The sequence below is a fragment of the Garra rufa genome, chromosome 19 (genome assembly GCF_049309525.1).
Source record: "Garra rufa chromosome 19, GarRuf1.0, whole genome shotgun sequence".
Taxonomy (NCBI): Eukaryota; Metazoa; Chordata; class Actinopteri; order Cypriniformes; family Cyprinidae; genus Garra; species Garra rufa.
Window position 1 is genome coordinate 27,524,760 of NC_133379.1, and position 23,985 is coordinate 27,548,744.

Here is a 23,985-nt window from a genome sequence, read left to right on the forward strand (position 1 = left end):
ATCAGAATAATATTTAAAAAAGAAATAAAAATATAAAAAATTACTTACTGCTAATAACTAGAGATCATAATATCAGACATTTAACTCTCTTGAATAAAAAATAAATAAATAAATAATAAAATAAAATAAAATAAAATATGAAATAATCTAATAAAATAAGGTAATGTCAGACTGATCTCAGACTAGAGATCAGACTGACATTAAAAAAAAATTCAAACAAAAATATCAAAAGCAAAATTAACATACTGGTAATATCTAGAAATCAGAACATCATAACATATCATAATACAAATAAACAAATAAAATAAAATGAAATAAAAGCCAGAAGAGAAAATGCATTCAAAAATCTAAAGTTTCTTTCTGGACCTTGATATGCCACCTTCACAAGCATTCAGAGCAAACAAAATGCAAAGCAAAGACACTGTCCTTGAGCTCACCAGATAATGCCTCCACTAGTTTCAAGCTTTTACTTGAGAAATAAACCATGAAAGCTGAATAATATCTCATCAGCTTTGTGTTCGAGGGCTTTTGTGTACGAGTATCAAGGTCGCAAGGAAGCAATTAACAGGCAAAAGCTGCAGCTCCTACCGCGTGGACTCTGAGCATCATCTGAGGACACAGATAGAGGTAGAAAGCGAAGAAGACAACGAAGTGTTTTTTGGTGAAGTAAAAGTAACTGTGCATTGTGTATCTCTCCACACTCAGCAAACAATTCTTTTGTGCACAACATCAAAAATCCCCTTTTCTGCCTCTTTAGAAAATCCCCTGCAAGCTGAGCCCCTTTGAGAACATTTGAAACAACTGTTATTAAAAGTGCTCTCTACTCCAATCACACACTCTCAGTGTGTTTTACCCTTAAGAGCAGTTCACCTCTGCTTTTCTCAAGTGATGTCTAAAAGTTAGAAAGGACGAGTCACTGTGCACCCAGGTTTGGGTTGTAAGTTTTAAGGGAGCCTGTTTCTTGTTTTCTCCGTCTGTCTTAGCTAGCACACTCTTTAGCGCACAAAGCCTATTAACGACAGTCGCCAAGATAAGAGTTTCTTCTGCTAATGTGGTGTTTGTGTTTCATATTTCAGAAATGAATCAGTTTGAATCTAAACTTTGCTTGAACTTTCTTTAATAGGGGCTAATTGTTTTAGAGACTGAGCTGTACTGTAAACGCACTTCAGTGCCAAACAAACCATTCAGTCAGACTAAAGACAGCATGAAGCATGGTGCTTAATGTGCTGTTTGTTGGACTGAAAGTCCCACATTCAGTTAAAAAGGTCCATGTTTGTAATTAAATAAAAAAATAATATAAAATGACACTAAACAAAAAATAACAAGAAAGTTCAATAAAAAAATATTAATTAAAAATTAAAAGATGACACAGGTAATCTGGAGATTTAGAAAAATTTAAAACTGACACTAAACAAAAAAATAACAAAACAAAGTTCAGAGAATTACCTTATAAAAATAAAAAATAAAACAAAACATATATAGAAATTACTATAAAATTAAAAAGAAAATAAACAAAAATCAAAAGCAAAATTAGCATTTTGGTAATATCTAGAGATCAGAATATCAAATACTTGTTCTATCTTGATTAAAATAAAATAAAATAAAGTCTAGAGATCAAAATAATATTTAAAAAATTAAATCAGACAATTAGCTCTTTGGTATAAAATAAAATAAAATAATTGCGGTTTATTATTATTATTTATAAAATGTAAACACACACACACACACACACACACACACACACAATAAAAAAATCTAAAGCAAAATCAACCTACTGTTAATATCTAGAGATCAAAATATCAGAGACTTTACTCTCTTGAATAAAATAAAATTAAATTAAATAATGTCTAGACATCACAAAAAATATTAAAAAACAAATTACACAAAAATATCAAAAGCAAATAAACATACTGGTAATATTTAGAGATCAGAATATCAGAGACTTTACGCTTTAAAATAAAATAAAATAATTGTGTTTTTTTTATTTAATTATTTTATTTTTATAAAAATAAATAAATAAATAAATAAAATAAAAATTAGGGATGCTCATTTCGGTTAATTTTCCTGACCGACAACCGCTGCTCGTTATCCGAACATTAACCGTTAACTGATAAAATTAGAATAATAAATTAGTTTAAAATAAAAATAAAATGCACGAGTATCTGTGATGATACATTAAAAATACAAGCAAATGTTTTATTTTAACGTGCAAACAGCAGCATACAGAGCAACAACAAAAACTTTATTGACATATACTTAAATTATCACGCATCAGCAGCGGTTCTGAGAACAGAGAAAATCTGAATGAAAAAAAAAAAGAATAATATAAATAGGCCTACACTAAATATGTATAAATTAAATAACTACCTAATTAAGATGACAAAACTAAAACACACTGAATCCTTTTATGCGCTTTGAAGAACTGTACCGGTCTTATTCTTCTCGTCGGACATAAAAATATATAGCAGGCCAGCCAATACCTCAGTGTGCCTAGTTTTTAACATGTCCACATGCTGTACGGATAGGCAGGACCGCTGTCTGTTAACTCTTAGATCCGCGAAAAAAAACACCATCACATAAACCCTTTCAATTTGCGGTTCGGGACTTCCATCCACTGTCATATGCGTGTGGAGAAGCGCGTGTTTTACAGCGTTCAGCAATAGCCAATCACAGACATGTATGTTGATTTGATTATCACTGTGGCCAATCACAGGAGGCTATGTTACAATCCACTCACCAACCAAAGTGCCGGTTTCAGTTTTGCTGAAACTACACTTTCGCGAACTCTCTTATTAAAACAAAGAAAGTGTTGGCATTATATAAATAAGAGATTAATTGTGCAGTGTAAAGGTTATTTTATTACTTTTTAATAACTTTATGAGATTGCGATGAACTACTCTAGGATGAGTGATAGCTTTCCAGTGATTGTAACGGGAGCGCCTATTGCGCACTTTCTAGACTATAATTCATTCAGAATTTGAATACATTCACTCACGGATTCACTCTCTGATAACCCAATAACGCCACTTGCCATTGAGTTGCATATACTACATCAGTTTACTAAGTAAAGGTGAAGCGAAATATGTCTGTACAGCCACACTGCACGTGTCGACATGCGCACGTGAGTAAACAGATAACTTACAAATAGCATTATTTCTTTCACAATGCAGCAAATGTAAAAAAAAAAAGAATAGAAAAAAACCCTTTTAAACCGTTTAACTGATAGTAATAATCGGTTAAAATTCTTACTGTCGGTTAACGGTTAAACGGTCAATATGAGCATCCCTAATAAAAATGTTAATGTCCAGAGATCAGAATAAAAATAAAATAAAAATTAACACAAAACACCCCGAACAGTTTAGCAACAGCACAGCAAAACCTGTGACCATCCACAGCATCTGAGCATCAATGCAGCGATTATTGCTTAAGATTTTCACACCAGCACTGAAGGAGTTAACAGCTAAAATCTGTGAAAGTGAATAAAACTGAAACTTGAAACGTGATCAGTCGCTTTTATATTTTTGTTCTCTCTTTACCCTCTTCCCACAAACCTTGGGATCACATCTGAATGCGAAATAACAAAAGAGACATATTTTCCTCATTAGAGGCCCTGTGAAAGCATCTCAGTCAAGGCCAGAGTTTGTATTCTATCCCGCTTCCCCCACAGGCTTCACAGAGCTGAGCAAATACTTGCCTGAAGGGGTGCTCGCTTTGTCAGAACTCATGCATACGTTTTTCTCCATATGTTTTGAAAGTTAACTATTGGCTGCAACAATGTAATGCAGCAAATCATATATTCAGGCCTTGAATAAATAAATTAAGCTATGCTTAGTAGACTAATTCTTCATAAGAACTATGATATAAAGTTAAAGTAAGTGCATTACTTTCAAATATTTTTTTTTACGTATTGCAGCCCAAACTAGTCAATAATCCAGTATATCCAGTCTGTCCACAGGGTCATAAGGTCGCAACCTCCGGCACAGATTGATGGGTGACACAACAAGGGTCACAGGATCAAGTACTTGCTGCTATTTAATAAATCACAGGACGACGGTAAAGGCCAGATGACAGCTCTTCCTTACTAGATGACAGCCAAACCTGCAACCAGACCCAAAATGACTGCCTCTCCAAACAAAAAATATGTGTAGCTGACACAGACTACAGCTGCAAGAGCTATAAAAGGGTCATTAATTACTCGTCCTCATGTCGTTCCAAAATCGTAAGACCTCCGTTCATTTTTGTAACACTATTTCTGACCCTGACCCTTTCTGACCCTGCATAGACAGCAAAGAAACTGATACGTTCAAGGCCCAGAAATTTGGTAAAGACTTTGATGAAATAGTCCATGTGACATTAGTGGTTTAACCTTGATTTAATGAAGCTATGAGAATACTTTTTGTGCAAGCAGCGATTACTGGGTTTCAAGCACTTTAAGGTATTTAAGCACATATGAAAAAAGACATTATTCATCAAACTTGTAAACAATGATTTAAAAAAAGCTTTTTTTTTTTTGCAAATTCAGGTAATTTTAACCATAGAAATCTTATGTTTTTTAACGGTTATGATTGTTAAAAGCGTGACTGTTTGCACGCTGGTTTAGAATCACTTATCGCATGTGCTCAGCAGGTTTCATGATGTTTTGAGTTTTCCTTTAGGCTTTAAAGGATTTTGGGTAAATGTGGACAGGCCGCTTTTTTAAACGACCCAGTTATAGCTTCCAAAAGGGTACATTTTGATTTTTTTTTTGATAATTATTGACCTAGAGAGTCCATAGAATTATACCGCAGTGCTTTTTCCCCTCAGATTGAGGGAAAAACCTAGGACTAGTTCACAGAAGTGGGTTTTTTACATCTTCTCAATAATTTAACAAACGATTTGATTGACAGCAGTGGTTCTAGAGGCAAAGTTGTCCGGAATGACGAGTTCTGCCATATGATATGAATATCGCACGTATGTGCAGAAAAATAGCACAATGTACAATCGTTTACGCCCTTGAAAAATGCAATTTTGCACCCCAGTGGCTGATTTCTTTCAAATTTCTCACAGACCTTTGGGGCCATGAGCCAAATGGACCCACCGAGTGTCGTTCTGATCGGCCATGTTTGTTTTGAGATGCTCAAATGTCCTTACAGACACATGTGGCATTTTGGACCAAGACCATGCACAGCAATTTTTATGTTGATGGGACAAATGGTTGCATAGCTATAGCATTTTTAATGTTATTTTCCCTCTTATAGCACCATCAAGTGGCCAAGCTCCATGATTTTTATCCTGTGACCTCGGATTGAGCTCTTACATAAGTGCTGTGAGTTTGGCAAGGATATCTCATTCCGTTCAGGAGTTATAAGCATTTCCCCGTCAAACATTTTGGCGTCACTTTGCAACAATGAGTTGAAAGTTTGACTTTTTTTATAATTATTTATATTTGCTCTCCAGAGAATCTTCCTGCACTGGTTTGTTTCGGGTGGAAAACATTGGTCTAGTTCGCAAAAGTAGGTTTTTCAAAAAATCCAAAATGTGTTTTGTCCAGCATGAGCCAAGGATTCCAATGACATAAGACACTTGAGACTGCAACTAACGGATTAGGAGTTATGAGGGATTTCGTACTTTTTATTGCTGTAGCGTAGTGATGGGTCGTTCTTGAACGATTCGTTCATTTTGAACGAATCTTTAATGTGACTCGGGAAGAACGAGTCGTCTCGGGGAGTGATTCGTTCAGTCGCGCATGCGCAATTGCACAACTATGAACGAACGACTCAAACCCGAAGACTCGAGCAATGAACTAATCAATTCTGTTTCCGGCTCAGGCAGCATAGGTAAAGCGTATGGGGCTGTCACGTGATGAACGAACGACTCAAACCCGAAGACTCGAGAGATGAACTAATCAATTCTGTTTCCGGCTCAGGCAGCATAGGTAAAGCGTATGGGGCTGTCACGTGATGAACGAACGACTCAAACCCGAAGACTCGAGCAATGAACTAATCAATTCTGTTTCCGGCTCAGGCAGCATAGGTAAAGCGTATGGGGCTGTCACGTGATGAACGAACGACTCAAACCAGAAGACTCGAGAGATGAACTAATCAATTCTGTTTCCGGCTCAGGCAGCATAGGTAAAGCGTATGGGGCTGTCACGTGATGAACGAACGACTCAAACCCGAAGACTCGAGAGATGAACTAATCAATTCTGTTTCCGGCTCAGGCAGCATAGGTTAAGCGTATGGGGCTGTCACGTGATGAACGAACGACTCAAACCCGAAGACTCGAGAGATGAACTAATCAATTCTGTTTCCGGCTCAGGCAGCATAGGTAAAGCGTATGTGGCTGTCACGTGATGAACGAACGACTCAAACCCGTACAGATAGAGGTGAGGGAGCTAATCATAGACTGAAGACCCAGGTAAACAATGAATTAAACTTTTCTTTTTCTAATAGTATTATAGTTTTGTCTTGTTTGTAGTGTAATCAACGTTTGTACAAGCAGTACATGTGTTATGGAAGTAACACGTAGCTTTTTAATTATATTTTGGTAAAATGAACGAAATGACTCGAAAAAAGATTCATTCATTTTGCTGAACGAGACTCAAAGATCCGAGTCAGTAAAATGATCCGAACTTCCCATCACTACTGTAGCGCCCCCATCAGGCCGATTGGGGCATGCCTTGTACTACCAACCCTCCAAGTTTTAAGTCTTCACAACTTACGGTTGGGTCTACACAATCAGTTTTCACTGCACATTCAAAATGCAGGTCTTCACTGCACATTTGAGACAGTTCCACAGTGCATATTCCAAAGATAAATGAAGGTCTTACGGGTTTGGAACGACATGGTTGTGAAAAATTAATGACAAAGTTTGCATTTTTGGGTGAACTATCCCTTTAAAATGTTTACACCAAGTCACCACCAACTTTTTATTACAGTAGTATAGCTAACTACTCTTCCAAAACTATAGTCTTTATATACTTTAAATACTTAGTAAAATAATAGTAGCTTAAAATATTTAAAAAGTTGTTTCCTCAACATTGCTAATGGCCTTCCAGTACAGTACACACTGAACCATTAGAAGCCATTTAGGCTGAATCGAGAGGTAGCAAATGTTCAGGAATTCTTCTGAGCAGACAGAGCAGCGAATCTGCTGTGACTGTCACTGGAAGTATAATCCGAACCATGTTCTGCCTAACGTGTGCCAGCTGCTGTGAGACGACTGTGCTGTGCCAGGGACGGTAGGATTGAGGTCTACAGGCGGCTAACAGCATTTGCGCACTGGTCGTCTCTGTCAAAACCAACCTCCCCAAGTGTGGCCAATCCAAACGTTTCAAAAGAAACGAGAGAAATCCATAAAAGCCACAATCCAACTCAAACAAATGCGTATTGTAAATCCGTTCCAGCTGAGCGCTGTTTTAGAGAGGTGGATGCTGTTATGATGTGAAACTGAAAACAGACTAAACACAGACACGCTAAACCAGACAAAACAAAAACCTATTGTTTTACACTCAGGAGGTGCCATGACTCAGGCAGTACAACACCTGAAATCTGAGACAAAACCCTGAGGTACCGGCATATTACAACATATATATGTATAAACAAAACTACATGAGATTATCAAGAGCACTTAAAGGGATAGTTCAACCCAAAATGAAAATTACCCCATGAGTTACTCACCCTCAAGCTATCATAGGTGTATATGACTTACTTCTTTCAGACAAATACAGTTGGAGTTATATTAAAAAATGTCCTGGCTCTTCCAGGTGTTGAGATTTTGAACTCTAATAAAGCGCATCCATCCATCATGAAAGTGCTCTACACAGCTCCAGGGGGTAAGTAAAGGCCTTCTGAAGCAAATCGATGCATTTATGTAAGAAAAATATCCACAATTGAAACTTTATTAACTATATTCTCTTGCTTCCACTAACTATCGCACACGAGTTCACAAGAGTAGCGTTTCAGTGGATGATATCGGATTTAGGCGTAGCGCATAGGAGAGAGTAAAAAAAACACCAGTCACAAATTGGAAGTACAAAACGGCGATTTCTAAAGATAAATGTTTAAGGATTTCAATACAAGCCAAGAGGAGACTGGTTTTCCTTGGTTCTTGCGAGGCAAGCATACTCTCACCACAGTTAATCCAACAGCATCCACTGTAACGCCACTCTTGTGAACGTGGGTACAACAGTTATGGTTTATAAAGTTTTAAATATGGATATTTTCCTTACACAAATGCACCGATTTGCTTCTCAAGATCTTTATTAACCCCCCTGGAGCCATGGGGAGTACTTATTATGATGGATGGACACACTTTTTAGGGCTTCAAAATCTCAGTAGCCATTCACTGCCATTATAAAAGTTGGAAAAACTCCATTGTATTCGTCTGAAAAAAGAAAGTCATATTTACCTACGATTGCTTGAGCGTGAGTAAATCATGGGATCATTTTTATTTCATCACACTCAAATGTAAAAAAAAAAAAGATGCACAAATAGAACAAGTTGTTACATTTGCTGGTGTTAAACCTCCAAAACAAACATTGAGGGAACAAAATGATGATTGATCTTGACTCTTGCCGTGTGTATGTTGAATGTTGTGGAATTGCGTAGCGTGTTGCTGGGCGGTTGTTGCCAGCGGTGTGCCTGGTTCAGATCCTCTGAGGTTAAATACAGAGGGACCCAGTCGCAACCCCCGTTCCACCCGGCTGGGCCTGAAAACAGCCAGTCAGCCGAGTGCTAAACGTAAGTGACAAATGCCGTCTGACTCAAATCACCTTCCATCAGACCCCATGACTGCCTCCCACCCAGAGAAAGAGAGAGAGATGAACAATACTGCGTAAAGATGAAACTGATTTCTCTAGGCAAATCTCACTAGTGTAAGTCGCAATAACCAAACAAGCACTCAAAATATCAGCATTTGTACAGTACAGACAATTGAAGCGTCAGATACAGATGTGATTAATCATGACTCACTCATTGAAAACTCTCTAAGATGGAAACTAATTTATTAAACCAATATATTTGGTGTTTGGATAGCTGGGTGGACTCTGACAACTGTTGCTACCAAATAACAGCAAGTTTAAAGACACCATGAAATCATTTAACCGTTTTCTGTCCTGTGTTGAGGTATTTTCAGTTAAACTAAAACATTTTTGGTGGTACATATCTAGGGTTGGGCAAATTTTAAATTATATTAGTTCTGTCAAAATTAGAGTATTAACGCAGGCGATTAATTTTTCCAGTTTAACGGCATTAAAAATATTTAACACAGTTAATGTGGGGCAGGGCTAGGGTTGGCCACCCCACTCACAACTGCTGCTTCCATCTCTTTTTTTCTTGACAAGAAGTGCATTTATTTAGTCGCAGAATGTCTTTATGACCACATTAAACGGGAGACTTTCCAGACGCACACTCTAACTTCGCATCAGTGCCTTCAGTAGAAGTAAGATGAGATGTTGTCAGGCCGTATGTCAGTAAAAACAAATTTACCCGTCCTATTAGCTGTTACACTATGCTCGTAGCACGTGCGCTTAAATTGCACACACAAATACGGTGACGTGCACTGTAGCCTGTATCATTTTACATTAAAGCATGAATTAAACTAAGAGCATGCGTGTCAGATCCGTGTCACATTCAGCAGTGGTAGCTCTTAAAGTAATAGCAGCCAAATAACCTAATAACCCAGCTGCTGTGATGTCTATTAATCAATTAAAAAAAAGAGAAAATTAAAAACTTTTGTATGAGGATTCATCTATTTGTCTATATATATTTAATTTAGTATTTAGAATTTGATAACTTTATTCAGTTTCTGTATAGTTTCTACTTGCTGAAGGGCACAGGTACATCATGGGTTTAATGTGACAATTGTTTTAAGTTGTTTTAAGTTTTAAAATTGAAGTTGATATTTTTAAAAGTCTAATAAATGTTAAAATTGATAGCTCTTAATTATACTGAAATGTTGAATGGCTATAGTAAATGGTTAAATATTAGGGGAAAATAATTTCTTAGAGACATCAGTAATATATATTGGTATCAATGTTACTCGCATTTAGTCATCATTTTTTTAACAAATATAAAAAATAGACTGTCTTTATGTTGTTTCTACTTTCATTTGAAGTTTGAACATAAAAGTACATTTAAAAAGTTGAATGTTAGGTGGGATTAATTGTGATTAATTGCAATTAATCGCTATTAATTTCAGAAAAATAAATTGTGATTATTTAAACAATTTTTTTTATAGATTGACAGCACAAATCTATATATAACCCCACCCACAAACAAATATACATAATATGAAATAAAGTAGAAATGAACATTAACTGATTAATAAATGCTGTAAAATCTTACAATGCTATTTTACATTTACTTGTCAGTATTTTACAGAAATATGTGAAATTTCCTATTGTAAATATATCAAAACTTAATTTTTGATTAGTAATATGCATTGCTAAGAACTTCATTTGGACAACTATAAAGGCGATTTTCTCAATATTTAGATTTTTTTTTTGCACCATCACATTCCAGATTATCAAATAGTTGTATCTCAGCCAAATATTGTCCTATCCTAACAAACCATACATCAATGGAAAATGACCTTTATGACTGGTTTTGTGGTCCAAGGTCACATTTACTATAGACCTCCAAGATACTGGGTATTATATTAGTTCTAAACTAGACGGTGTGATGTATAAACCTGATATATAGCTCAGAAAGTTTGTATTCAATGTATTCACTTTCAAAGTCCACTTCAAGTTGAATCCACTTCAATGTCCTCAAAATTAACAATGTTATTATTTGATATGAGTGAAAAGCCTGGTGAAATACCTCAGTGCAGTTACCAATGAGAAAAAAGGACAACATATGTGATCTGAAAACCATTTTACTCTTGTGGATCAGGCTTTCAAAGAAAACTAGGCCACTGCCAGCTTTGATGTCTTAATTGTGATTCTTTTTTTTAAATGACAAAGAGATGTGCAGGCCTATTTATGGAACAAAAGACAGATTGAGCTAGAGTACTGGAAAGAGAGGGAGTGGGACAGAATGAATGAGTTAAACTGAACGATTTGTAACAACGTTTAATTATGAAGCACAAATACGATTTCAGAATGTGAGTGCTTCTTTAAATACAGCTCTAATTGAGTGTCTCAGAGTGTGCCCTACCTGTGGGCTGATGCTGGGGCCGTAGCCCATCCCGGGTGACGCCATGGAATGTGGCCCCATGGGCGAGCTGATGACAGAGAAAGGAGATCCCAGGCCATTCATGGGCGAGCTCAGAGTGCTGATGGGGGAGTGCAGAGACCCCGAGTGGCCTAAAGAAGTCGGGCTCAGCAGTGACGGATGCATCCCCCGGTGGTGGGACGTAGGCGAGCTAAGAGGAGAGGACGTCACCTGTCCTGAGGAGTCTGTGGAGAGGAAAGTGGAAGGAAGTGGTTAGAACATTTATCTTAGCTTTAGTCTGCAGCTATTTGCTAACAACATCAGAGGGGAGACAATTTCCTCTTTCCAAGTATTATGGCGTGAGACAGGCAGCTTCAAGCCTATATGATGCAGAGACACAGACAGAGAGAGAGAGAGTGAAAGTCCTGTTGGGACCTTTTCACCCGCTTGCTGAACCTTACACTGCATGATTATTCTGAGAAAGTAACAAAAGACAGACAGTCACATGGGTGCACAGCACTTCTTTATCATCTAGCGCAGAGGTCACCAATTAGCGGATTGTGAATCATTTACCATAAATGAATATAATTAGAAGCAGTTTTTCCTCCACATGTCAAAACTAAGCTTCTGTAAGAGAGCATATAAGACGGGTTAAGCGAAGAGATGCTGTTTATGATAATCCAATGCATTTTCCTTAGAACAAAAAAAAAAAAAAAAAAAACAGCAGGAAAAAGGATGATATTTCTTGCTTTTGGTTGCTCACTGACTGTTTGTAAAACACCTTTATACTTACTGCAATGCTGATTCAGAGCCATGTCTACAAGGAAACTGTATAAAACTGCTAAAAATAAACTCACATAAATGTAGACATTGGCAAGATTTTTAAACTTTTGGAAATTTCATAATTTAATTTATAATTTTTAAAAATACATAAAAAACATATTTACTGCAAAGCTGATTTTAAGGGATTTACAGTTGATGTCAAAAGTTTACATACACCTTAGATCATACAAAATGCATGTTATTTTTTATTTAGTACTGACCTGAATAAGATATTTCACATAAAAGATGTTTACATATAGTCCACAAGAGAAAATAATAGTTGAATTAAAAAAATTGCCCTGTTCAAAAGTTTACATACGCTTCATTCTTAATACTGTGGTGTTACCTGAATTTGTTTAGTGATAGTTGTTTATTAGTCCCTTGTTTGTCCTGAACAGTCCAGAACTGTCTACTGTTCTTCAGAAAAATCCTTCAGGATTTGGTTTTTCAGCATTTGTGTGTATTTGAGCCCTTTCCAACAATGACTGTATGATCTTTTCACACTAAGAACAACTGAGGGACTCATATGCAACTATTACAGAAGGTTCAAACGCTCACTGATGACACATGAAACATGATGAATTAAGAGCTGGGGATGAAATTCAAAAGATCACTCAGGTAACACAGTATTAAGAATCAAGTGTGTGTAAACTTTTAAACAGGGTAATTTTTATAAATTCAACTAATATTTTCCCTTGTGGATTATATGTAAATGTCTTTTATGTGAAATATCTTATTCAGGTCAGTGCTAAATTAAAAGAAATAGCACGCATTTTGTATGTAAACTTCTGACTTTAACAGTATATTTTGCGAAAATCTCTATAAAAATACATCATATTTTAACAATTTTATTTAATCATTCATTCATTTTTATACTTTTTTTATTTGCTCACTTGTGGTTTGTAAAACATTATATTCACTGCAATAATTATTTGGAGCAATTTATATTGTGAAAATCACTTAAAAATACACTTTTTTAGCAACTAAATCAGCACTGAGAGATACCATCTTAACTATCTAGGATTTAATATTCCTTATTTTTATAAGGTATATTGGTTGTCATGTTAAATATTTATAAAAAAAATTCCTCAGTTCATATGAATTATTTAATTTCAGCATTAAAAAGCAGCATAATAACAACCATAGACCTCATTTGTAACAACTGCGGGCGCTCTACACAAGTAATGTAACAGAAAACTAACAGAGCAATAATCGAATAAGCCTAAATCAGCCTATACACAATGAACATTCATTTGAATTAAGTAGTCAATTAACCCTTTGGTACAGTCTATACATAATTTGATGCCATAAAATAATGATTTTGTAGAAATTTCACTAGTTTCTGGAACAGAGGAGTTAAGTCCTGAAACGGTATGCTATTTTGGCACATTTGATTGTTCAGAACATTAATGGGAAGGAAATGCAGAGACTGAACTTCTTGGAAGTTTAACCGAACACACCTACTGTAGTACTGTACGCGTTTATAGGCTTTGGGAACGCTTCAGAAAACACAAAGGGAGAGAAAGCAATTGCGAGAGAGGCACAAGGTCAAGGCCCTACGGATGCCATCTGATTAGGTGCAGACTCATTTTCTGCTTGCGTACTCTTCCTCTCTTCTCGCCCCATTCTCCACTCCTCGGATCTCCTTGAACCTGTCAGTCATGCTGTCAGCTGTCATCAAGAGACGATGGAGGTACATCTGTCAGTCTTGCCTGGGTGACAAGGCCATATTTCCTGTGTCCATGACTGCTAAATTTCCCTCTCTCTAACCTTGTCTTGTTCTTGGCTCACTTTCATCTAGCTCACACTTCCTTTCTTCCTCTGCCCATCTCTCTTTGTCTTTTCAAACCACGTAAATTATAACAGTTTGTGTGGAGCATCATTTACTGCGAAGACGCATGTGCGTTACCTACGCGCATTTAAGTAATTAAAGTGCATATAGGCTATTAAACCCACAGCGCATGTATTTATTCAATTGAGTCGTAGAGTTTGTGAATTCACAATAGTGTTATGCTTTTTATTATGATTTTAAATGGGTTATATATCATGCAGCCATGGAAAACAGTCTAATAATGTGTCTCATGGACGCTGTCGGTGAAATGTGGTATTTCCGGTATTTTGCCGGTTACTTGACACGGGCAAAATGCAATTGAGGATTTTTTTTTTAAATCAAGTATATAGCACAGAACAAAGAAACAACAAAAAAGCATGCAAATGTTTAATGTATTTCATGACTTAATCGCATTACGCAAGAGTGGAGACTCACAACAGGCTAGTTTCATAAGGGGGCTGCACAGAATATGGATGATGTGTTACTCAATTAGGTGACAGTTGAGAAAAACAGCATGTCCAGTCTGTGTTTTCCAGGAGCTCTCTGTCTCCACTTGCCTGATGTCACTTCACAGTGTCTTGTGATGGATTCCAGGCCAAAAGGCACTCGAGAAGGCGGATGGAGTATATAAGAGGGAGAGCTTGTCAGCGGGGTATGTTAGCGGCTGCCTGACTGCCAGATCCGCCACGCCAAACACTTCCCCTACATCCTGCCCTCCTCCGGAGCACTTCCTGCAAACACCCCGAAATCAGCTGCAGCGAAGAGAGACGCTTCTGTCGGCGCGTTCATATACACATTCACACCCGCTGGTTGCCAAAAAAACAGCGATTAATTAATTCTCGAATGTCACGGTGTCACATAAACAGGAAAACATGGTTTCCTGGCACATGGAAGTGTAACGTAATCATTATTCAGTCTAATGAGGGTTTTATCTCGCGGTGATAAGACCCCCTGAGATGGTGGTCTGCTTTAGAAACACTTTGATGCCAATCTGTCAGTGGACAGCTGCTATACACTGGGGACACAGCTAATCCAGGGTCAGTTTGGGAGTGTGACACCATATTCTAACTAGATGTGATGTTTAATTCACACTAAAATTACACTAATATTAAATATTTTAAAAATGTTAAAGCATTATGTTCGTGTGCACATCCTATGTATTATATTATTCAGCATGTACTATTTGTAACCATGGACCACAAAACCAGTTAACAGTCAATTTTTTAAAACTGAGATTTATACATAAGCTTTATAAATAAGCTTTCCATTGATGTATTGTTTGTTAGAATAGGACAATATTTAGCAGAGATACAACTATTTGAATGTGCAAAATAATCTAAATATTGAGAAAATCGCCTTTAAAGTTGTCCAAACGAAATTCTTAGCAATTCATATTATTAATCAAAAAGTAAGATTTGATATATTCACGGACCTCTTTAAAAAAACATTAAAAAAAAAACAACTGGTAGTGTAGTGTATATTGTGAAAATCACTATAAAAATACACTACATGGCTAAATTAGCACAGAGAGAGACTATCTTAATGATTTAGTATTTAATAAAATAATAATAATAAAATAATTCCTTATTTTTAACATATTTTGAATCAACAAAATTAAATATTTAAATATTTGTCAATATTTAAATATTTTATATCAATAAAAACCAACATAAATAATAGAAAGCATTATGTTTGTGTACACGTCCTATTTATTATAATATACAGCATATATTATTTGTGACCTTGGACCAATTTTTTGAAATTGAGATTTATACACAAGCTTTACAAATAAGCTTTCCATTGATGAATGGTTTTTTTAGGAGAGGACAATATTTGGCCGAGATACAACTGTTAGAGATACAAAAAATCTGGAGCTAAGGGTGCAAAAAAAAAAAATCTAAATATTCAGAAAATTGCCTTTAAAGATGTTTGAATGAAGTTTTTAGCCATGCATATTACTATTCAAAAATTAAGTTTTAATATATTTATGGTAGGAAATGTACAAAATATCTTCATGGCACATGATCTTAATATTCTAATGATTTTTTCAATTATTTTGACTCATACAATGTTTTGTTGGCTATTGCTACAAATATACCCGTGCTACTTACGACTGGTTTTGTGGTCTAGGGTCACGTGTGTGTGCACATTATAAGTATACTGTGCTACCAGTTGGTGGTGTGTTCCTCTCTGTGAAGGCTAGGGTTGCCAGATCAGGATTACAGACGGATAAAAGGAGCTCTTATTTAATCCGCCCCAGAGAGGGGCACAGCTGGTGGAAAACAGGATAGAGAGAGAGAGAAAGAAAAAAGGACATAGAAAAGAGAAGAAGAGACTTTCACGTTGACGTTGGTGTGAGACTTGTTTCATTCAAGAACTTTAGTTCAAAAGACGACTGGAGATGTGAAAACAGACTAGTCAGGGCTGCCTGAAAGACTAGTTGACTAATCAGTCTTAACTGGAAGCCCTGTATTATTAGGCTGGTTTCAGGTTTGCCTGACTCAACTAGATATGTCTCTTTAGGAACGGTTACAAAAGACTCAGTCTGACAGCAGTAAGCATGTTAATTAACGCAAAAAACAACAAGAAACAGAAAAGCAGGTAGCTAATTCTAAGAAAACGTGCCATCGAACAGTCCACTTTTTCCCCCCCATCTCTCACACGTCTTATTTTCCAATTGTCTTTCTTTGTCCTAACCTGTTTGGTTGGGAAGAGAAACATGTTTTACAAGCAATCTGAGAAAGCGTCTGTAAAACCATCAGGGCGCCGTGCTACCTGAAGCGCACCGGATGAATAGCTAGCTAGCTAGATTAGATAAGAGCAGGAAAGACAGAAAACACAGCCCTGGAAACATCCAAATATGAGTGGCAGCCCTCCAAGCCTAACCCTATGCCAAAACACAGCTGTCATCTGCTGCTGATCACCTCAAAGGCGTCTGACAGGTACAAACCAGCAAATAAATCAGCAGGAATCAGGATCATTATCCTCCTACATCAGCTCCAGGACTTATTGGAGAAAAGTGCCCTGCATAATGCACAACAGGTTGCCCAGCCTTTTACAGGAGGTCAGACAAGGGTTTGAAATCTATTCACTTCTATTCATGTGCATTAAATGCAGGTATGCAAGCATATACATCTTTTACTGCATATAAACAGTTTGTTGGATCTGAATAAGATATTTCACATAAAAGACATTTACATAGTCCAAAAGAGGAAAATAATAGTCGAATTTATAAAAACAACCCTGTTCATAAGTTTACATACACTTGATTTTTAGGTGTTGTTACCTGAATGATCCACAACTGCTTTTTTTGTTTGTTTGTTTGTTTAGTGATCATTGTTCATGAGTCCCTTGTTTGTCCTGAACAGTTAAACTGCCCGCAGTTCTTCAAAAAAATCCTTCAGGTCCCACATATTCTTTGGTTTTTCAGCATTTTTGTGGTTCAACCCTTTCCAACAATGACTGTATGATTTCGAGATCCATCTTTTGACACTGAGGACAACTGAAGGACTTATATGCAACTATTACAGAAGGTTCGAACGCTCACTGATGCTCCAGAAGAGAAAAACGATGAATTAAGATCCAGGGGGTGAAAACTTTTGAATTTGAGGATCAGGGTAAATTTAACTTATTTTGACATCTGGGAAACATGCAACTATTTTCTGTAGATTCTGAAGGGCTGTACTAATAAAAAAAGAAGATATTTAGGCAAAGTTTCAAAAGTTTTCACCCCTTGGCTTTTAAGTCATCGGTTTTCCTCAGTCTGCTACATTTGCATATTTATAAACATGAATATGAATTCCCATGTGACCTCACAATGAGCAGCATCCTATAGCTCCGCGGTGGTGCTCTACACAACCTTTGTAGAAAACGAAGGGACAGAGTAAAGGTGAAAGGAAAGAAAGCGATCTCCTGTTCTCTGTCACACGATACCCAAAGACCACACACACGCACACACACACACAAACACACGCCTGCACACTATCATGTTGGGCCTGCTGGTGTGATGACTGCATGACTAATGTTTGCACTTGAAAGGAGCTGAATGGGTGTGATTGGTCGGGAAAGCCTCTCTTGTATTCTTCTGATCTCCGCTTCACAGGTTTGCTGTGACAGGCGCTTTAACCACAGTTTCATATTCATTCCACTTATTGCTCTGGGCCGGTTACATCACTGCTGAAGAACAAAGTGAGCATGCATTCCTGTAGCAAGATAAACGTAGCCCATAAATGACTGCCACAGCTAGCTGTAATTTGTCTGGAAAACATACGGGTGGGAAAAGACGTAAAATTATGTTTTGACGAAGAAAAGACATATTTTGAGAATCATCTCCATCTCCTTTTCATTAAATGGACAAAAAAGTCTTCAAAATATCTTCTTTTACGTTCCACAGAAGAAAGTGAGTCAGAAAGTCAGGTTTGGATGACATGAGGGTAAGTAAAAAAAGAATTTTTTTTATTTTTGCGTGAACTGTCCCTTTAATGTGTGCATGGACAAAACAATCCTCTCCTTTCCCTCACTGTTTGAATCTGACTGGTTCTGGCATGTCCTGTTGGTGCTAAGAGCTAGTAGGCATCTGCAACAGCAGCGTCTGCATTATGAATGGAAAACAGGAGCAGAGCTGCACAGGGCTGAGAGTCTGCAACAGCTGTTCATCTCTATAATTCATCCTCTAACGCCAGAGAGGAGGATGGAGATCATGAGAGGGAAAACGGCAGGTCTGATCATTCTCCACAGGTGGCTATCAGCTAATGAAGGGGTTTAAGTTAACAGAGATAAAACTATGTATTTTCAAAATCGACTAGTCTGTGGGAGGCTGAATGACTAGTTCTTTCAAAAACAGCTGTATGGAGAGCAATGGATTGGATTGAGGGGGTCTTTACATAATTGACGTAATCTTAAAGGGATAGTTCAACCAAAAATAAAAATTCCCCTATGATTTACTCACCCTCAAGCCAACTTTTTCTGCCAGATGAAAACAATTATATATGACCCTGGACCACAAAACCAAATGTAAGTAGCACGGGTATATTTTCAGCAATAGCCAACAATACATTGTATGGCCAAAATGATCAATTTTATGCCAAAAATCATTAGGATATTAAGTAAAGATCATGTTCTATTAAGATATTTTGTATATTTCCTACCGTAAATATATATAAAAAAATTATTAGTAATGTGCATTGCTAAGAACTTCATTTGGACAACTTTAAAGGTGATTTTCTCAATATTTAGATTTTTTTGCACCCTGAGATACCAGATTTTCAAATAGTTGTATCTCAATGGCAAGCTTTTTTTTTTTTTTTTTAAATGGACCCTTATGACTGGTTTTGTGGTCCAGGGTCACATATTATTCGTCTGCTTTTGTTATTAGTTCTATGAAAAACTGTCCTGGCTATTTCAAGCTTTATAATGGCAGTGAATTTTTTGAGATTTTGAAGCCAATAAAAGTGCGCCCATCCATAATAAAACGTTTTTGCCACTTCTAACAGCTACATCCTACAACCCATGTTGACAGTTAGTGGAAGCAACAGATTAAGGTTTAGAAAGTTTTAAATATGAATATTATTCTTACACAAATACATAGATTTACTTCAGAAGGCCTTTATTAACCCCCCGGAGCCATGTGGAGTACTTTTTAAGATGGATGGATGCACTTTTTTCAGCTTTAAAATCTCCACACCCATTTACTACCTTTATAAAGCTTTGAAGACCTGAAACATTTTTTAATCTTGTATTCGTCTGTAAGAAGAAAGTCATATACACCCAGAATGGGTGAGTAATCATGGGGTAATTTAATTTTTTGGTTGAACTTTCCCACAAATATTTGGTGCAACAATTTATTTAATTAATTCATTTAATTAATTTTAATGAGAACAAGACACAAATTTCCCAAAACTTGTTTTTTTGCACACAAAAAAAGCATACTATTTGGCTTCTTTTTTTCTCAAAATTTTTGCACTGATGCAAAAGGATCCAAACTAGAAAACACAAGAAAAATCTACTTCACCAATAAACTACCCAACAAGTTTATTTGATAAGCAGTAATCGTCATGATATTCCAAATCAATGTGTGACCCTGGACCACAAAACCAGTCATATGTTTATTTTTTGGCCGAAATACAAATATTCGAAAATCTGGAATCTAAGGGTGCAAAAAAAAAATTTTTTTTTTTCAAAATATTGAGAAAATCACCTTTAAAGTTTTCCAAATTAAGTTCTTAGCAATGCATATTACTAATCAAAAATTAGGTTTTGCTATATTTACTGTAGGAAAATTACAAAATATCTTCATGGAACATGATCTTTACTTAATATCCTAATTATTATTATTTAAATATAACTCAGATTTTATTCATTTGACAAAGTCATTTACATCCAGGAATCGTTTGAGGGTGAGTAAATCATAGGGATAAATTTTATTATTTAGAAAACAGTAACTGTTTCACCAATAAACTAAAAAACAATAACTACTTCACCAATAAACTACTGAAGTTTATTTACCAGTAGGGCTGCACGATTAATCGTTTTTAAACCGAAATCGCGATTTGAAAGGGTGCGATTTTCAAATCGCAAGAGCTGCGATTATTTCGATTTATTATCAAATGTGGTAACAAGCATTTAAGTCGTTTCTGACAGGTCGCTTCATGTGCACATTACGTCTTCATGCTTATATTAGGTTTGATGCAGAGTTTAACCAATAGGGGGCATTTTAACACTGCATGTAGAGACATGCACAGGACGTATTTTTCAGTCCCGCGTCCGCAGAAATATGTTTATCTCGTTCAGTTCCCGCCTCGACATTCATGTTTTGTCCCGCTCCTGCCCGCATAAAAGTAACCTATATAGTTTTTTTCAGTACATCAATTGAATTTACATGAAACAGTTTTGTAACATCTCGTAATTTCACAAAACCCCAGCATAAACGCTCCTGATAAAATATTTGTTATATAGGCTAAGCATCAACATTCACAAACCACTGTTATTCTTAACAGAAGAGCAAGCATGAGCTACTGTGTGTATCCATAGCAGAATGCAAGTAGACAAAGCTAAAGTTGACATCTCAGTTCAAATGCGATCTCATAAAGCTCTAACACAATGAATATTATGCACAATGAATCTTTCACAATGTCTACACTTCGTGTGTTTTAATTCGCGAGCACGCAATATTCAGCACTGTGCAAGAATGTTTGAGCAGTGAGTGGATTCTAACCTCTGATGACTTGCTTCTAGTGCTTACTAATCATAGCTGTAAGTTATATACTAGTTGTTCTTGCTGCTTTTGTGCAATAGATTAATAACAATATTTGCTTTTTAGATAGCCAATTTCTATTTTGCGGGGGTCCCGCGAATCATTTTATTTTCCCGCGTCCCGAACATCCGCACTCGCCCATCAAGTTTTGTCCCGCGCCGCAGTCGGTTGCCTCGGGTCCCGCTATACTCCCGTAGGAGTGCAGGTCTCTACTCTACGTTAACGTCATTTGGAAAAGATGAGCGGGAGCAGCGGCTCAACTTCCCAACAAAACAGTGTGTTTGGATTCCTAAAAGTTTAAGATTTTAATAATATTTTATTATAAAATTTTATATATATATATATATATATATATATATATAATAAAAGATTTTAATAATATTTTATTATAGCATTTTAATTGTTAATTTTATTTAAGATACTGTAGTTATTTTCTTAATATGTCATGATAACTGACAACTTTATTTTAAAAAAGGCAACAATGTTTAAGAGGTTTTAAATAAACAGTAGAACAGTGTAGCATACTTTGTGATTATGCTTGGTCTTTCTTTGGTGCTGTTAAAACCACCATATCAAACCTGTAGCTCTTTTATGAAATAGTAGTAAATCGCATTTTAAATCGCAAATCGCAATTTTGATCAGAAAAATCGCAATTAGATTTTTTCTCCAAATCGTGCAGCCCTATTTACCAGTCATAAGGGTCAATTTTCTGAAATTGAGATTTATAAATCATCAATAAATAAGCTTTCCGTTGATGTATAGTTTGTTAGGATAGGAACATATTTGGAAAAGATACAATTACTTGAAAATCTGGAAGGATAGGAAAATATTTGGACAAGATACAACTATTTGAAAATCTGAGGGTGCAAAAACCACAAAAAACTTTAAAACCTTTAAAGTTGTCCAAATTAAGTTCTTAGCAATGTATATTACTAATCAAAAATTTAAGTTTTGATATATTTAGAGTAGGAAATTTACAAAATATCTTCACAGAACATGATCTTTACTTAATATACTAATGATTTTTGTAACAAGCTCAATTTTTTCAGGTTCTATTAGTTAAACATGGTGTCCTTCGATCCCTGACGTTAAAACAATGCCCCATAGATTCATAATAACTCTCTGAACGAAACCCAACAGGCGCGGCACTGATCCCATCCTAGCTTTTCCATACTATACTTCAGGGAGCTCTCCGCTCACATTCGGCAGCCAATCTCCAGCACTTTTCCAGGAAAATCCCGGTCACTGCACGTCTCCCTTGACAGCAACTACAAAAGGCGCAAATAAGCCCCTTGCAAGACGTCCGCCCGAACAGACACTTTCAACTAATACAATGAAATATGTTGAAGTTTTAGTGTCTTTGAGAGGGGAAAAAAAAAACTGAAGCGACACACACAATCTATTATTCATAAAGATGTTTGGCACTGGCTGTCGTGCTTTTTTGAAGCCCACAGATTGTGGGCGCTCTGACGGCAGGATGAAACAGATATCATTTGCATCTCTCTGAAAATGCTCAGGTCTATTCGTAGGTAAGGACGAGGGAGAGAGGGGGGGAAACACAGCAACTTCCTGAGGAACTTTCAAGCCGATGTCTGAATTAATGCCGGGACTAAAAATAAGAACTGGCAACGGGAGAAAATGCAGAATCTATTCTGGATAGTTTGACTTTCGCTAGGGAAAAACAGCAGAGGAGTGATGAGCAAACAGCCGCCCTGGCCCGTCACTGACTAACAAGCAACATACAGTACAGTATTTACTGTATATCGCGCCTCTTTGACAGTCATCATTAGTGTTATTCTTATCATTACCGCTTAAACCGCAGCTGTTGTTTATTGTTGTGAATGCAGAATAGGCCGCGTTCGGCGTGTGGACATTTTCAGCGTGTGAATGCAAAGACATAAGGTCTGGCGCGGGCAATAATCAGCCATTTTTTCTGTATGTGTTTGTATAAACAGGTTAATCTGCCGCTCGCTGTGTAAGCAATGGAAGTAAATAGAGCCGGCTGATGTGTTTACTCTGACTCTGGGAGTGCTGGCGGCCTGGACGCGGACCGGAGCCAAGAAGAACACAAAGCGACCCCGGTGAAGGAGGCCCCTGTTCCTGCTCCTTCACACTCCACCCTGGAGATACGCTCACCTGACAGCATACCGTGACAAAGGACAGTGTGAAGCCACCGCAAGACTGCCTTTACAGAAAGGCATGCTGGGTAAGGCACGGTGGGCAGTCGCTGTTAGACCTTTTCAACTTTTCCCACCCAGGAGGAGACAATCTCAAACAGGATATCTCAAATGAGGCACAATATAATGATTTTGCAGGACATAATGAAGTTAGTACTTTGTAGAGGACGTTTTTTTTTTTTTTTTTTTTTAACTCTGGGTACTTTTATTTTATTTTAAACTATCACTTTGTTGAGGATGTGTTTTTTAACTTTGGGAACTTATTTTATATTATTTCATTTTATTTTATTTTAAATTAACACTTTGTAGAGGACGTGTTTTTTTTATGTGTATTTAATTGAATTTAATCGAATTTTATGTTATTTTATCCTTTCAGGGATATCTTTCATCTTTTCAACTTAACCTAAGAAAATACATAATTAAAAAAATACACATTTAAAACAACAATCTATCTAAACAAATAGTGAAGTGATCAAACAATTTGATTATATGACTATTATATAGTAATTAGGGATGGCTCGATACCACAATTTTGACTTCGGTACGATACTAGGATCTAATACCTTGGTATCGATACCAAATCGATACCATAGGTAAAAAAAAAAAAAAAAAAAAAAGGAAACAGGCAAATATAGGTGAATTGAAAACTCTATGAACAACTATGCAAAGAAATTGTTACAAAAAAATAATAAAAACTACAATTTTGATTTTAGAAGAAACAAAACTGAAGAGATCTAATTAAAATAAAGTAATCTCTTAATATATGTG

At 36.4% G+C, this 23,985-nt stretch overlaps 1 protein-coding gene across 1 annotated transcript in view; it reads right to left on the bottom strand.

Moving 5' to 3' along the window:
* Positions 1-23,985, bottom strand: part of rxraa (retinoid X receptor, alpha a) — a 147,222-nt gene that overhangs the window by 33,078 nt on the left and 90,159 nt on the right. The window contains exon 3 of the mRNA XM_073824018.1: positions 11,139-11,380. Within this exon, the coding sequence (XP_073680119.1) occupies positions 11,139-11,380 (242 nt within the window). The remainder of the gene's footprint in view (positions 1-11,138; positions 11,381-23,985) is intronic.